Here is a 14540-nt window from a genome sequence, read left to right on the forward strand (position 1 = left end):
GAAAACATTCTTGTGCAGGTATTCCCATCAAAAGGGTATATATAATTCAAGGAAAAATGGACCGTTCTAAACATCGCTATCAAATTACGCCGTTCACCTTCAGCACAAATTGAGCTTAAAATTCAGAAGCTGAAAATAAGATGACAGCATTTCAGCTGGGACAGTTCCTTGCTCTGCTGTCAACTACTCTCTCTGTAAAAGAGATATAAGAGCGCTCTTATATTTCTATGGAGGGAGTAGCATTTACCCCAGCCCTGTGTATGCCAGTGACGAATATGCAATGCAGAGTCATCTTTATTTTATGCGCTGAATAATCTAGTGCAAAAGTACAGAGAGTCGCAGACATAGTTTGACATACTATTGCTGATACATGACGGCAATCTTCTCTATAAATCCACGGATAACGCGGTTCGCAAAAGCGATAGCAAACTTAGATTCCCACGAGCAAGTCCACTACAGTTCTAGAAACCCCAGCAGAGCTACTGCTGCTTCATCCGCTAACCGAAATCGACCTCTCTCTTCGTGAGGACCTGCCATACTTCCCATCCAATGGACTCGCGCTCCTCGATCCACTGGGCGAGCGGGAGCGCGAGGGAGACTCGTCTCTGAACCTCCGCCTTGCGGGCCGAGGTGATGGAGACCTGTCAAAAGGCGGCAGGTTCAGCGTATCATTAGGTGGAGAAAAAGATCAAGAATCGTGCTGTATTAAAGTCTCCAGCAGCTACACTGAAAGCTGGAAAGAAGAGCATGCACACCTTGAGTAGCTTCGGCCGCGGTAAGATGGCCGCCGCCTTGGGGAAGGAGAGTGCCTCCGATCGTAAGACCGACCTCTGCTACTGCAGAATGTGCAAACAAATAGTCAATTGAGTGGCCGGCATTTGGAGTTAAACTAATGACAAGCTACGTGTGGGTGCAAAGAAACAAGCAGCAAACCTTTCTCTGGTTCTCATCTCAGCAGGCTTCTTTCTGTTCTCCTGTGCAAAAACAACTGCAACTTCTCTACCAAGAATGACCTGTCCATCCATGTAGTATTTAGCGTCTGCCGCATCGTTGGGATCAAAGTATTGCACAAACCCAAATCCCCGCGGCTCCCTGCAACGGACCCAACAAAGTAGAAAGATCATATCCATCCTTAAAAGGCGTTATTAAAAGCTTATGGTCCTGAGCAATATAACAGAATTTCTTCAAAGTAGTACACAGCAACCAAACCAGTGTCAACTTCCAATAGTCAAAGACACACGCAGATTAAGTAAAACAAGTAAAAAGTGCACTCGGCTGCTGACCTTGCACTTCATAAGAGTTCTAATACAGACTTCGAACTCTTCATGATCACTTGCAAATCTCTTAAACCTGTAACTATATCTTCCGTTCTCTTCAATAATGATCTTAGTTGCATTTGTATGTCTCTTTAACTTGCAAGTCTCTATTTCTTCCATTCTCTTCAACAATAATCTTTAACTGCATGTTTCTTAACTTGCAACTTCTCTATCTTTCCTTCTCTTCAACAGTACTCTTAACACTTGTCTTCAAAAGATTACTTCCACTGTTAATTCCAAGGGGTTCACAAAAGTATTTAATGTACGCTGATACAACTATATTGCAAACAACTATCTTGCGAGGTGGATTATCCTATGACTAAAGCGGCATGAGCCCTAAAAGCTCGAATAGCAAATATGGATATCAGTATGTTACTGCAAAAAATTGCTAATATCTACAGTTGTAATGGACAATGAACAAGTCTAGATAGAGTGCCTTACTGAGTATAGTAATCCCTTGGAATATATACGTCTTTAAGACGACCAAACTGTGCAAATGGTCGGCGAAGGTCATCTGGCCTGCATTCATAATTGATGATGAGTTAAAAAGGCTAGGAGGAGAGAAGAAATTCACATCACTTACATGGAAAGAATAAAAAATATTGATAACTTAAGAAACAGCAAGATAGGAAGGGGGAGAGACGCGCACAGACAAAAGCCAGTTAAGCAGCAGAGAGCAAGAGGTAACACATGTGACTAATTGCCTATTCAAGGATGCATTCTGAAGTTGATCCCTATAGGTTAGTGCTGATCCCCCACATGGAAAGGCATGCTGTAACAACCGAAGATGGGCTTATTTATTACCACCAAGTTATATTCAAAACTAAATGTATAGACTTAAAAAATTACCTTAGTTGAACATGAATACACACATGCTTCAAATTAGAATGAGGATAGAACGTCAAAGATGAATTTACCATATTTTCTGAATGTGTTACACCAAGGTGAGTTTAGGTAAGAAATTCCACAAATATTATATACACCAGATATGAAAATGCACGCTAGTTTGGCCTAGGAGAGAGTTTAGCTAACACATATGCCAAATTGCCTATTCCTGGATGCATTTTGAAATTGATGCCTCATTAGTGCTGAATCCCCCACATGGAAAGGCACAGTGCAACAACCGAAGATGGGCTTATCTTATTATACCACCAAGCTATATTTTAAACTAAATGTATATACTATTAGACTTACAGAACTATCTTAGTTGAAGATGAACACACATTTCTTCATCAAAATAAAATGAGGATAGAATGTCACAGATGCATTTACCACAGTTTCTGAACATGTTTAACACCAAGATGAGTTTAGGTAAGAAATTGCAGAAATATAAAAATACATGCTAGTACTAGCCTGGGAAGTTCAGTGAAACCCTTACCTGCAGTCACGACGAAGGTTCCTGACCAAAAGGCTGGTTGGGAGATCTCTACCCCGACCATCATAACGATCACGGGGACTTGGGCTACGGGCCCTTCCCCTGTAGCCTCTTGGTGGCGGGGATGGACTGTAGCTGTAGCCTCTTCTCATATTGGTCTACAGTAAAACCATAAAGCATTATTACTAAAACAATTCCATGCGCCACAAAATGACCATACTAGCCTATTTGGACATACTTCATAAATCAACAACGTATGCGCAATGAAGATTAAGTAAGGGATAACCTAACCATCAAGCACTAACTTGAAGGGATAATCTATGTTCGAATAGGGAGAAGATTGTAATGATCGCTTTGCGCTCAAAACATCGTTATTTTGTCCATTGTACAAGATGTCATCGCTTCATCATCACATGTTTTCTCATTCAAAATTTAATCATAGTATATAGTTACATTGATGCAAACATTAATTGCTAGAGATGACACTAAAACACAAGTATGTAAGTTTATATAATTACCTTCCTAAAAGTAACTTATATGACTTCACAGGGATAGTTCACTACAGATTTCAGTTATTTTGTCTGATCTTCAAGTATAGAAAAACCAATTGCGAGCACAAGCTATCATCTAAAAGACTAACACTATCAGGCCCGCAGGGTCAAAGGGCGAACATGACTTTTTAAGTATCCACGCAGTTTACCAAACAGTAGGAGATCACAAGAAAGTTTTCTCGAATCAACACAAGGGAATGACAAACAGTTTACAATGAAACAGCGGCTACCCCGACAGCTATTATGCGCATAGATGAACATGAACACTGGCACCCAAAAATTCAGAGCAACGACTACACTATATAACGCTGCTGCGCCGAATTTGCTTCAGAGATCAGACCTATCCAGACGGTCTAACGAACCAACAGATCTGAGACGCGATTACAACCGCAATCCATCATCCACTTACATCTTCTATCATGAGCGGAATCGTCAATCAGGACCGGCAATAATTTTGGAATATAAACTGCTTAAATTTCCTCGGGGATCACACGAAATCCGGGATCAGGAATACATCGCGGTGATTAGGTAAAGTATATCAGACGGATGATCACAGGGAACCAAGCTACCGAGCAAATCGAGCGAAGCTTACCGCGGGCGGGGAGGATCGATCGGGGAGTTGCGCCGCCCGAGGGGAGGAAGGAGAGGAGATCAAGGTTCGCGTGGAGTCCGGAAGCTTCCCGAGTCGACGGGGAGTGGCGCTGCCTTTATCGACTGAGCCGGTGTCGTGCAGACGTTGGATCGGGACACCCGTCCTAACTTGTGCGGTTCGACGGTGATGGATGCAGTGGGCCGGAACCGCTTTGGGTCGTAGTCGATGGGCTTCTCTCTCTCCATTTGTTGTGTTATTTCAGTTTGCAGCCTATTATTGTCGGAAGCAACTAGTTAACGAGTGCTTCTTCGGGAGCCTCGTAACGATCAGCGTCACTTGACGCGCTCTCAGCCATTCGCCACGTGTCGCGCTCTGGACGCTCCTTTCGGATTTTGTTTTTTTTTATTTTTTCGCACGCGTTTTCGGCTTTTTAAACGGTTTTTTCTGGGTTTTTTCGACATTTTGGTTTTCCCCCAGTCTTTCTTAGCTTTTCGATCAAAAAAAATTCGAAAAAAAACTTTTTTACGCGAAAAAACGCGTTTTCTTTTTTTTCCCTTTCGCGAAAGTCACGGTTTTTCTTCCGCAAGAGGCACGGTTGTGCTTTATCGAGAGTCACGGCCGTGCCTTTCGGAAACGAAAAAAGGCGTTTTCTGTTTTTTTTCTTTCGCGAGAGTCACGGTTTTGCTTCCGCGAGAGGCACGGTTGTGCTTTCGCGAGAGTCACGGCCGTGCCTCTCGAAAAGGGAAAAACAAAACGCGTTTTCTGTTTTTTTTTCTTTCGTGAGAGTCACGGTTTTGCTTCCGCGAGAGGCACGGTTGTGCTTACGCGAAAGTCACGGCCGTGCCTCTCGAAAAGGAAAAAATACGCGTTTTTTGTTTTTTTCTTTCGCGAGAGTCACGGTTTTGCTTTCGCGAGAGGCACGGTTGTGCTTTCGCGAGAGTCACGGCCGTGCCTCTCGGAAACGAAAAAAAAAACGCGTTTTCTGTTTTTTTCCTTCCACGAGAGTCACCGTTTTGCTTTCACGAGAGGCACGGTTGTGATTTCGCGAGAGGCACGGACGTGCCTCTTTCGGAAAGGGAAAAAACCATGCTCCCGGTTCGTTTTTTCGTCCGTTTTTTTCGTGAAAAAAAAGTTCGTCAAAACCTATCGACATTGGATCTAGTTTTGAAGATCTCGACGTGAGGAATCCAATGGTGAAAACGGTTCGAGATTTGGACGCACGGTTTAAGAGATAAAACGTTTTGAATAAACGGATCTACGAAAAAAGGGAAAACTCTCATGTTGCGACAAGTGGCGCGCTGCATGGGCGCCACTTGTCGCGACCTGGGAAAGTGGAGTGTTCTTTGCAACGAGTACTCCTTAATTAGTGATTTCGTATTATTTTCTCAAAAAACAAAGTTTGCAGCCTATTATGGTGGGTCGGAGGGAGTACCTTTGATCCATAATAAGTGTCACGATTTTGGACTAACTCCAATTCAAAACTGCGACACTTTTTTTATATCCAATTCAAAACTGCGACACTTTTTTATATATCAATTCAAAACTTTGTCACTTATTTCGGATCGAGGGAGTAGTATTTTTTTAAGGAATTGTTGGAAATAAAGGTCAAAGGAAACGAAACAAAATGATGAAATCATAAAGAAATCGATATAAAAAATGCAAAGAACTCAAGAGTATCAAACATACATATAATGTCGAGTCTCATATGACTTGTCAAAATTCCCCTCAACAACGAAAAAAAAATCCGTGTTCAGAGGGATATAAATTGGTGATTTCCTCCACAAACATTTTTTTGGACAAAATTATACACTGACCTTAATGAAAACATAGAACCGGATCATACACCATTTTTTTCTAGAAAAAGTATATGTTGACCTTGGTTTTTTACACCGAAGCAAAGTTGGTATTTTTGTCCAAAAAATTGCATGCACATAAAATATATATATATATATATATATATATATATATATATATATATATACACGTTGACATATCTAGATCTAGATTGCTTTTTTTTTGCAACAAGAAAAAGTACTCCCTCCATTTCAAAGTTCTAGCTTTGTTATTATAGGTCAAACGTCTCTATATTTGACCAAGTCCACAGGTAAATGTGTTAATACCTAGAACATTGAATCTATTTTACTAAGAAAAACATCAAGTCTATTTTATAACGGAATAAATTTGATGTTTTAACTATTGATATATCTCCCTATCGGTTTGATGAAACTTAAGAAAATAACTCGGTATAAAACTAGAGCTTCAATTAATTTGAAACAAAATCAGTATTGTTTTACAAAATTACTTTACACATGGCCCTATGTGTCTTATGCAACAGCACATGCTTTGGCCGATGGATGAGTTTATGAGGATGAGGATTGTGACATGTGGAGGCTAACCAAAGGTAGACTTCATCTAGATGTGTGTTGTCCAATCTATTGACTTCTTATGTATTAAAATGGAAAATTAAATGGTTTAATATCTCAAGCAAGTGATATTACCTTGATGAGAGCATGAAAGTTAAATCTCAGTCAGGCAATGCTTGGAATCTTGGATAAAAATGTATTGGCCTTAACTATGAGATCATAATATGTCAATTAAATTTTCACAAATAAATAATAATAATATGCCAATTATTGGATAATTATTACTCCATCGTGAATGGTCATGATGATGCACTTGATATGTTTCAGATATCGCGGCGGGAGCACGAGCGCGACCGGGGCGAGCTACGGCTACGAAAGAGAGCACGGGGAGAGGGGGATGGATGCGGTGCTCACCGCGGGGGCAGAAGGTGGCCCGTTGGGGATTTAGGAGCAACCGGGCGGTCGGAGTCGACGGAGAAGGCGCCGGGGCCGACGAGGAAGAAGACGACGACGTGTGGCGATGGGGTGCCTCCCAGCTCGCGCGCGTGGCTGCAGTCGAAGTGGGGGGAAGCGGCGGCGCTCCTGGACACGCTAGTGGGGCTCGTAGGCGACGGGGAGCACGAGGGCAACGGCGGCCATGGCATTGTGGCGTCGGGCGTGAGCGGATCTGGAGAGGGAAAGAGCGCAGGTGAGGGAGAAGAGGGGAGATCGAGTGGGGCGAGTGGGAGAGGGGATCGAGGAGGCACGGTGCCGGCGCCCTTATCCCCTCCTGGCTAGGCCGGCGAGGCGGTCGGGCGGCCACCGCGCTCGGGCGTGTGCCCGGGCGGCCGAACAGTGCAGGGAAGGAGACGACCCGTGGGGAGTGGGCTGGGTCGGCTGGGCCAGCCATTGTGGCCTAAGGCCCAGTCTGGCCTGGCCCTTTTTTTGTTTTTGTTTTCCATTTTATTTTCATATTATTTTAGTTTTATAAAATATAAATCTAGCACCTAAATTAGTATTATAAATTGGGTCACAACCACATTAGATTTAGTATTTAAATAAAATACTTTGCAATTTTTATGATTTAAAAGCATTTAAATAATTGTTTTAGCCCCTGTTTTAATTATTTTAGGGCATTTAAGAACTTTATAAAATGTTGGTTTCTCCACCACAATTATATATGGATTATTTGCCACATTTTGAACATTTTGTTTTCATGTTTGGGAACTTTCATTATTTGACTTTGATTTAAATTTGAATTTGAATTGTGTTTGGGATCAAGTGAGGATTAGCAACAGTAATTGTGATGACATATCACCATTAGTAGTGGATCACTGTAGCTTAATTATCAGGGTGCTATAAGAAGCCACCACGGTAGCACCGCCATGTGTCGGGCGGAGCCATAACCGGCATCACCGTCGGGGCAGCCATAGTCATCATCGCCGTCGTCATCACTGCTCTCTACTTCTGTCGCAAGCAGTGGTATTGTTTTACTTCGGCAAGCTTTGGGCCCGAGTCCGAGTTCCCTTTCTGGCCGGCACCATCGGCCCCTCCTCTCCCCATCATGTAGTATACGTGAACTCAGTCAATCAGGTTTTGGTGCACTGCACCCCTGAGAGATGATCACCAAGTGCTGGAATAAAAATAATGGTATTGTGCATGCGCCTGTTCGTGATGAATGCCTTGTGTTTGTGTGTAAGTACTACAATTAAGCAATGACTATTTGCATTTATTGTTTGTGGAGTACAATAGCATCTTGTGATTTAGCAATTATGTTAGAGCGAAAATTCATGAGGCCAAATTGACTCAAAAACCACAAATACATGAACACATGAAGCGAGCATATTAGGAGAGACGCCAAGTTGGGAAATTTCTGAAGCGGCTGAGTGGCTTATTGTACAAAAGTCGAGAGGGACACTAAGAATGTGACACAAACAAATTATATAAGTACTCGACTATGGTTTTTATTTAGTCTTTCTTATAAAACTATCCAATGCAATTGTGAAATCATAAGTCCCACACAGAATTGCTAATTCCCCTTTGACGTCTTTCTATATTTTGTGATGGCTTGCAAGTGCAATATATATATATGAAAACAAAAGCTGGGGGTTTCTCAGTTTTGTCAAGGGCAGCACATACTTAAGAAGATAACAGAGAGGCAATACAATAGTGGCACAACTTCACTAGGGCCAAGGGGGGCTATGCCCCCCCTATCTTGTAGAAATTATGTGAAAAATACCATTAATTTTTAATTTAAATTTTAGAAGATTATCAAAGTTTAAGTAGACTTTGTCCTTTTAGCCCCTTCAACTCTGCTTTACACCCTTAACAACCTCCGTCAAGCCCCACCACTGCTTGACAACCTCTCCTTTGCTTGTGATGCCTTGTTGACAGTGTCCTGGACTAGGGGGTCCTAGCCCAGCTGGCCTAATGTATGGAACAGACTACTGGCCCATTGGGGAAGCAAGATTCCGGAGACCTTTGAAGCATGGCAACCAGAGACTTGGTGTGTACTTGAAGTATATTTAGATTCGGCATGTAAATCCTTAGAGGATAACCACCATGTGTAACCCTAGATACCCCTGGTGCCTATATAAACCAGGGGGTTTCGTCCGTAGAAGGCATTCATTCATCCATCATGCCATTAGGGTTTAGACCACAACGTACGATCTCGACGTAGATCAACTATGTACTTCGATACCTTCATAATATAAACAAGAGCAAGACGTAGGGTTTTACCTCCATAGAGAGGCCCGAACCTGGATAAATCCGATGTGTGTTCTTCTCTTGTTACCCATCGATCCGATCTAACAGCTCGCCCCCCCTACCCGAGATTTGTCGGTTTGACACCGACACTTGTTTTCACACCGACACTGTCATATGGCTAAACGATCTAAAACCTCATCTTCTCCTCAAAAATAAAATAAAATCTAATATATGTATACACATCCACAAGGAACTCCCACAAAAGATAGAAGTAGGATCTACCACCTACACTAGGGGTGTACGAGGATATTTCTCTAAAGTTAGTGACTTTTATGAGATTGGAAAGAGAAATTGGTAGACAACCAATTGGTAGCTAATTTGTTAGATCTGTCAAACGTTGGCATGCCAAATATTGACAACAAACCAAGTAGCCTCTAGTTGTGCAATTAGTGACCTGGTGTAGAGTTGTTGCATATGTGGAACATTCCATGTTACTAATTCTCACACCCCTTTTCACTTATATATTGCTGAAATCTAGTTTTTACTGATGAACATGATGTGAAATTTAATTAAATTGTGACTGTCGATCCAGTTTGGAGTTTGGCGGAGAGAGGAAATCAGGTGTCAAAAACTGTTTGATGTGATTAGGCATGGTGGAATCAATGGATATCCACGTGTCCAGGATTGTAGCTTGTGACAAAATTCCTTAATGTGAGCATGAGCAATGTTACCCGTGAGTGGAAGCTTCATGAAAGCTCTCTCATAGCGACTCTACTAGCAGAGTTGCCATATATGTAGCCTCTGAAACGCCTATGGAGGACACTCCATATTATTTTGGAGGCTACCAAGGCAACCCGTAAACTAAAATTGGCAAGCACAGAGCCTCCAAACTTTCCCTACTTATGGGACTCATTTGTCATAGACTATAAAACTTTTTCTTCCCCAATTCTCCACCGACAAGCGTAGTGTTGCGGAACGTAGTATTTCAAAAAAAATTCCTACGATCACGGAAGATCTATCTAGGGGAAGCATAGCAACAAGCGGGGAGAGTGTGTCCACGTACCCTCGTAGACCGAAAGCGGAAGTGTTAAGTAACGCGGTTGATGTAGTCGAACGTCTTCGCGATCCAACCGATCAAGTACCGAATGCACGACACCTCCGCGATCTGCACATGTTCAGCTCGGTGACGTCCCTTCGAACTCTAGATCCAGCTGAGGCTGAGGGAGAGTTTTGTCAGCACGACGGTGTGGATGAAGTTACCGACGCAGGGCTTCACTTAAGCACTACGACAATATGACCGAGGTGGAAATCTGTGGAGGGGGGCACCACACACGGCTAAGAAATAAACTTGTGTGTCTATGGGGTGCCCCCTCCCCCGTATATAAAGGAGTGGAGGAGGGGGCCGGCCGGCCTCATGGGGTGCGCCCCAAGGGGGAAATCCTACTCCTACTAGGAGTAGGTTCCCCCCTTTCCTAGTCCAACTAGGAGGGGAAGGAAAGAGGAAGAGGGAGAGAAGGAAAGGGGGGGGGGGGCGGCCCCCCTCCCAATTCGGATTGGGCTTGGGGGGCGCGCCCCTCCACTTGGTCGCCTCCTCCTCTCTTCCACTAAAGCCTATGAAGGCCCATTAACCCCCCGGGGGGTTCCGGTAACCCCCGGTACTCCGGAAAATGCCCGAACCTATCCGAAACCTTTCCAATGTCCAAACATAACCTTCCAATATATCAATCTTTACGTCTCGACCATTTTGAGACTCCTCGTCATGTCCGTGATCACATCCGGCACTCCGAACAACCTTCGGTACATCAAATCACATAACTCACAATACATACCGTCGTCGAACGTTAAGTGTGCGGACCCTACGGGTTCGAGAACTATGTAGACATGACCGAGACTCATCTCCGGTCAATAACCAATAGCGGAACCTGGATGCTCATATTGGTTCCTACATATTCTACGAAGATCTTTATCGGTCAAACAGCATAACAACATATGTTGTTCCCTTTGTCATCGGCGTGTTACTTGCCCGAGATTCGATCGTCGGTATCATCATACCTAGTTTAATCTCGTTACCGGCAAGTCTCTTTACTCGTTCCGTAATGCAACATCCCGCAACTAACTCATTAGTCACATTGCTTGCAAGGCTTTATAGTGATGTGCATTACCGAGAGGGCCCAGAGATACCTCTCCGACAATCGGAGTGACAAATCCTAATCTCGATCTATGCCAACTCAACAAACACCATCGGAGACACCTGTAGAGCATCTTTATAATCACCTAGTTACGTTGTGACATTTGATAGCACACTAAGTGTTCCTCCGGTATTCGGGAGTTGCATAATCTCATAGTCATAGGAACATGTATAAGTTACGGAGAAAGCAATAGCAATAAACTAAACAATCAAAGTGCTAAGCTAAAGGATGGGTCATGTCAATCACATCATTCTCTAATGATGTGATCCCGTTCATCAAATGACAACTCATGTTTATGGCTAGGAAACTTAACCATCTTTGATTAACGAGCTAGTCAAGTAGAGGCATAGCAGTGACACTCTGTTTGTCTATGTATTCACACATGTACTAAGTTTCCGTTTAATACAATTCTAGCATGAATAATAAACATTTATCATGATATAAGGAAATATAAATAACAACTTTGTTATTGCCTCTAGGGTATATTTCCTTCAGTCTCCCACTTGCACTAGAGTCAATAATCTAGATTACATTTTAATGATTCTAACACCCATGGAGTCTTGGTACTGATCATATTTTGCTCATGAGAGAGGCTTAGTCAACGGGTCTGCAACATACAGATTCGTATGTATCTTGCAAATCTCTATGTCTCCCTCCTTGACTTGATCGCGGATGGAATTGAAGCGTCTCTTGATGTGCTTGGTTCTCTTGTGAAATCTGGATTCCTTTGCCAAGGCAATTGCACCAGTATTCTCACAAAAGATTTTCATTGGACCCGATGCACTAGGTATTACACCTAGATCGGATATGAACTCCTTCATCTAGACTCCTTCATTTGCTGCTTCCGAAGCAGCTATGTATTCCGCTTCACACGTAGATCCCGCCATGATGCTCTGCTTGGAACTGCACCAACTGACAGCTCCACCATTCAATAAAAATACGTATCCGGTTTGTGACTTAGAGTCATCCGGATCAGTGTCAAAGCTTGCATCAACGTAACCATTTACGACGAGCTCTTTGTCACCTCCATATACGAGAAACATATCCTTAGTCCTTTTCAGGTATTTCAGGATGTTCTTGACCGCTGTCCAGTGATCCACTCCTGGATTACTTTGGTACCTCCCTGCTGCTACTTCTTGAGCACTGCGTTGGTTTTCCCTTGAAGAGGAAAGGGTGATGCAGCAAAGTAGCGTAAGTATTTCCCTCAGTTTTTGAGAACCAAGGTATCAATCCACTAGGAGACTACACGCAAGTCACCTCGCACCTACACAAACAAATAAGAACCTTGCAACCAACACGATAAAGGGGTTGTCAATCCCTTCACGACCACTTGCAAAAGTGAGATCTGATAGAGATAATAAGATAAATATTTTTGGTATGTTTATGATATAGATTGAAAGTAAAGATTGCAAAGTAAAATAGATGGGAAACTTATATGATGGGAGATAGACCCGGGGGCCATAGGTTTCACTAGTGGCTTCTCTCAAGATAGCATAAGTATTACGGTGGGTGAACAAATTATTGTCGAGCAATTAATAGAAAAGTGCATAATTATGAGAATATCTAGGCATGATCATGTATATAGGCATCACGTCCGCGACACGTAGACCGAAACGATTCTGCATCTACTACTATTACTCCACACATCGACCGCTATCCAGCATGCATATAGAGTATTAAGTTCATAAGAACAGAGTAACAATTAGGCGAGATGACACGATGTAGAGGGATAAACTCAAGCAATATGATATAAACCCCATCTTTTTATCCTCGATGGCAACGATACAATACGTGCCTTGCTGCCCCTGCTGTCACTGGGAAAGGACACCACAAGATTGAACCCCAAGCTAAGCACTTCTCCCATTGCAAGAAAGATCAATCTAGTAGGCCAAACTAAACTAATAATTCGAAGAGACTTGCAAAGATAACAAATCATACATAAAATATTTCAGAGAAGAATCAAATATTGTTCATAGATAATCTTGATCATAAACCCACAATTCATCAGATCTCGACAAACACACCGCAAAAAGAATTACATCGAATAGATCTCCAAGAAGATCTAGGAGAACTTTGTATTGAGATTCAAAGAGAGAGAAGAAGCCATCTAGCTAATAACTATGGACCCGAAGGTGTCGGCGTTCTGGGAACGGGGGTCCCCAGACTTGCCTGCCTGCGGCCCACGGCGTGGCTAAGCCAGCAGGCCGTACGACCCATCTTCATCAACAAGGCATCCAAGATCCTCACGAGGCGGACGACGCAAGACCTTCTCAGGAGTGGCCTAGTCAGGCAGGCTCACGAGGAGCGGAGATATCAAGGCGGGGCAAACCTCATGAGGCTCTCGTGACATGAGCCATGACGATCGACGCCAGGCGGGCGCCAGCGCGCACAGCGTCCTTGTTTCCTCTTTGGTGTCAAGGAAGCCAGCGCAGGCGAGGGGTACCGAGGGATCAGGCAAAGGTTGCCATATCGGTGCAACGAGACCAAGACCAGAAGGACGGCAAGACGGAGGTCATTGTGGAGCCCAAGACGGCGTCACCACCAGAGCTTTTCGCAAGCGAAGACCACTTTTGTCAGGATAGCTTGTACTAGCTGCCCCCCTTCAAATTTGCCCGCCGTTGTTGGCTCCCTTCCCGCTCAATATTTGGGAAGAGGACCAGGGCCTATATAAGTAGAGCTAGCCACCACAGTAGGGGCATCGAGCAGTTCATCTAACTCTCACCCGCTAAGTCACCAAGCACAAGAACACCTCAACCTCAGGAGGCCGTTCTTCCCTCCGTACTGTTCATCATCAGCCCAAGAGGCAATCCACCACCACCACACTAGAGTAGGGTATACACCACAACGGTGGCCCGAACCAGTATAAATCTCGTGTCTTTCTGTGTTGTGAGTTCGTCGAGTTCGTCCGCGAGATCTTAGCGAGCTAGGGCGTAGATCGGTAGGTGGGAAAGACTTCGCGCGCACCCTAGTGTTCGAACCTTGAGGGTTTGCCGGAACCCCACATCCGACATTTGGCGCGCCAGGTAGGGGTGCGCCGGAGCTCGTCTCCACCAACCTGCACCCCGCGCCGCCGCACTTTGCCCCCATGGAAGGCGCCCCGCCATCCACCTCTGCGGCCGACATCAACAGCGGGGCGTCTGGGTACCGAGCCCTGGCCCCCGCCCTACAGCGAGTGCGGTGGCCGACCAAGTTCAAGCCAGAGATGCCGCCGTGTTACGACAGCGCGGCAGACTCGACGCCGTTCCTACTGGCGTACGAGGAGGCTGTCCTCGAAGCCGGAGGCAACGATAAGATCATGGCCAACTGGTTCCCCATGGCCCTCGCCGGCGAGCCACGCGCCTAGCTGCTCAACCTCCCGGGATCCACGGTGGCCTCCTGGGGGGGAACTCCGCGACCTCTTCACCGCTCGCTACGCGGTGCCGGCGCACCACACAGTCGCGGCCCTGCTGGGCGGCTCTCAAGCACCGCC

General features: G+C 44.4%; 1 protein-coding gene across 1 annotated transcript; it reads right to left on the bottom strand.

The window, feature by feature from the left end:
* Nucleotides 1-274: 274 nt before the first annotated feature.
* Nucleotides 275-3983, bottom strand: LOC123051967 (serine/arginine-rich SC35-like splicing factor SCL33). Its single transcript, XM_044474983.1, has 6 exons — nucleotides 3835-3983; nucleotides 2695-2849; nucleotides 1758-1835; nucleotides 934-1092; nucleotides 756-836; nucleotides 275-641 (listed from the first exon to the last, which is right to left on the bottom strand). The coding sequence occupies exons 2-6, from the start codon at nucleotides 2841-2843 to the stop codon at nucleotides 491-493; spliced, it is 618 nt and encodes a 205-aa protein (XP_044330918.1). The 5' UTR covers nucleotides 2844-2849; nucleotides 3835-3983; the 3' UTR covers nucleotides 275-490.
* Nucleotides 3984-14540: the final 10557 nt, after the last annotated feature.

The sequence above is a fragment of the Triticum aestivum genome, chromosome 2D (genome assembly GCF_018294505.1).
Source record: "Triticum aestivum cultivar Chinese Spring chromosome 2D, IWGSC CS RefSeq v2.1, whole genome shotgun sequence".
NCBI lineage: Eukaryota > Viridiplantae > Streptophyta > Magnoliopsida > Poales > Poaceae > Triticum > Triticum aestivum.